At 41.0% G+C, this 3097-nt stretch overlaps 1 protein-coding gene across 1 annotated transcript in view; it reads left to right on the top strand.

The window, feature by feature from the left end:
* The window catches only part of LOC106602245 (uncharacterized), an 8674-nt gene extending 6190 nt beyond the window's left edge, over window positions 1-2484 (top strand). The window contains exon 6 of the mRNA XM_045716395.2: window positions 1971-2484. Within this exon, the coding sequence (XP_045572351.2) occupies window positions 1971-2121 (151 nt within the window). The 3' untranslated portion in view covers window positions 2122-2484. The remainder of the gene's footprint in view (window positions 1-1970) is intronic.
* The last annotated feature ends 613 nt before the right edge of the window (window positions 2485-3097 follow it).

Here is a 3097-nt window from a genome sequence, read left to right as displayed (position 1 = left end):
ATAGCAGGCAGCGGTAGCAAAATAGTGAATGCTTTGCAACGCTTGCAGTTAGCCACTGATTCCTTACAAACCACTCCTTGTTGAATTTGCGATTTCTGACGTGCTGTGTAATGTTTATGTCCAATGGCGGATGACCACCAATACATTTTATCTATAATTTCTCTTCATATGACAAGGATTTAAAAGGATTTGCCAGTAGATTGTCGACGTGATTCATGATGATGACTGCTCGTCTAGCTTGCTAGCTAAGATTTTTAAAGTATGATGTCCAATCAAAGCTACGGTAGATATAACGTGATTTGTCATTTATCTGTGGCCAATGACCTTGAGCTTTCTTGGATTGGCACTTTAATGTAAATCTACGGCAGCACCCAAGGGGGCTTGAACTGCCTAGCTTTCTCTGTAGATTCTGCTGTGACGTAGTGTCTCCATGAGTGACAGAACACTGAGCCAATCACGGCGCAATTAAAGAACTCTACCAACCCCTACGCCCGGTATATTCCGCTGGCTGCCCCTCCACCACAGAAAGCACTGAGCTAGGCTGAAACACCTGTATACATGGTATATGGATATTCCCTCTAGCGCATCCCTACACCAACCCAATTCTTTTAGATTTGTGGGAAGTAGTGGACGAGCTCACACTTCAGGAAAAAGGACAGATTATTGGAACTCAACCCAGATCTGAATGTTTGAAAAACCAATATAGCGGACACTGTAGATGTGTTCAAATACCCATACTAACATACTGTATACTACATACTTAATGAGTATATACTACATACTACATACTAGTAGTTCATTTTAGTATACTGTAAACGAACAGTATCGTTTCAGTTGAGCGTACTAGACAGAGCGTCGACTGTCTATCGGAAGTTGAGGCTGTTGCTATGCAACCTCTTGCTAGCTTATTAGCATAACAAATGACTAGCTAAACTTTTTACGATTTCTGGTGAATTCATAAATTAAATTTGGAGTGGCAGCGTGCGCTCTGGGCATTCATAAATCCAGAGCGTTTCGCTCTCGGTGCGTTCAGAGCGCACACTGGACGCTCTGGCCAAGGACTAGGTTTGATCTGAGCATTCAACGGCAGTCAAGCACCCAAGCTAACTGGCTAACGTTGGCTAGCTATGAGAAAACACCTCACTTTGACCGTTTTACTCGCCCTAGCAGAACTGGTTAGGCTGTTTTCATGTTATCCAGAGTGTTGATGACTAACTGTGCTGATCGCAATAATTAAATTATGCTTTTTGCCAACGTTTACTGACACCAGCCATATTCAAAGGGTGTTGAGCGTTTGTAAATTCATCAGTTAATCTGCGCGAGAATGCTGTAAAATCGGAGTAGATAGCTAGAATTAACAATGTCCATTGAAACGCACAACGATTATACCACTTAGTTAACAATGATGTGAATAATCAAGTCAATAAACGTTGGGTAGTTAGATAGCAGATAGTTAATATACTGACTGGCACGTTCGATGTACTAGTAGCGAACTAACGTTATGTAGATAGCTACCATACCGGTACATACTGCTGTATTGCTATGCGATTCGTAAGGATAGCGTAGCAAAAAAATTGTCAGCCAACATAACGTGTAACGTAACTTATTTGAAAAGTCATTACTTTATTACATTGCTCAACATTTTCTTAACATTTTTCATAATTAGTTAAAGTAATGAATAAGTATGTGCTCTCGTCGGACTTCGGCTACATATTTTCTGCCATTTTTTTCTTATCTGAAAACATTGTGAAGCCACGACCATTTTCTAAAGAATTGCATTATGGGCCCTAAAAGTACAGAAACAGAATGTATACTATGTATTTTGGCGAATTTAGTACGACTTCCGGGAACTTTTGGCATACTAACTCTATCCATACTATGACCAATAAGCATGCAATAAACTCAATTCACATCACAAATAGTGCGGTTAGTATGAGTAGTCGAACACAGCTTGTGTGTGTTGTCTCTAGGTACTGGAAGAGTGGACAGCCGGACCATGGTGGTACCAACAACGAGGAGGTTTGTGTCATGGTCTACCATCGGGACGGCGTTTTGGCCAACTGGAATGATGCACCATGCAACCACATGCTGCGCTGGATCTGTGAGAAATTACAGAAATAGCTACATATAGGTCAAATCCACATCTTGTTTAAATGTGTTTATTATATTATCATCTACAACTGTTTGTTGTACATTAACATTTTCCCTAAGATTGTTTAATTAACTGTGAGTACATGCATTTACATGCTACATGGTATTATCTTTCTGTCTTTCAGCTGTAATTCATTTTTGCCAATAGATTATTGGCAGCCTTTTGGATCAGTCACAATACTGTATTGGTTTCAGCCTTCTCCTCTTCCCTCTAAACAGTTTATTCATTCAGTATTACTTCTATGAAATGGTATTGTACCATCTAATCCACTGTGATATATACTTTAATCTGTTTCAATCTGGTGTACAAAACCGAAAGTAAAAGACCATAAGACAGATCTACCGCTTCTTATGTTGCTTATGCCTGCAATCGACCCTACACACACAAACACATGTACGCAATCAGTCACACACAGAAGCATGCACGCACGCATTTAAATTTCAGTAAAGTTTCAGTTTTATAGCAGCATCTATGCCAGGGTTGCCCAATCATTTTCCTGAAGAGCTGTCACGATCGTCTAAAGGAGTAGACCAAGGCGCAGCATGCTTAGAGTTCCACATGTTTAATAAATATGAAAACTCACCAAAACAATACAGATGAAGACGAAGCGTGACGTTCTGGGCTGCTCACAGGCAGCTACACAAACACAAGATCACACAAAGCACAGGTGGGAAAAGGCTGCCTAAGTATGATTCCTAATAAGAGACAACGATAGACAGTTGCCTCTGATTAGGAACCCTACTCGGCCCAAAACAAAGAAATACAAAAATATAGAAAAAGGAACATAGAACGCCCACCCATGTAACACCCTGGCCTAACCAAAATAAAGAACAAAAAAACCCTCTCTATGGCCAGGGCGTTACAGTACCCCCCCCCCAAAGGTGCAGACTCCGGCTGCAAAACCTGACTCTGAAGGGGAGGGTACGGGACGTGGACCCCGCTCCA

The sequence above is a fragment of the Salmo salar genome, chromosome 04 (assembly GCF_965601325.2).
Source record: "Salmo salar chromosome 04, fSalSal1, whole genome shotgun sequence".
In the NCBI taxonomy this organism is placed as follows: domain Eukaryota; kingdom Metazoa; phylum Chordata; class Actinopteri; order Salmoniformes; family Salmonidae; genus Salmo; species Salmo salar.
Note: the sequence above shows the minus strand (reverse complement) of the source record. Positions and strands in the feature narration are given on the sequence as shown.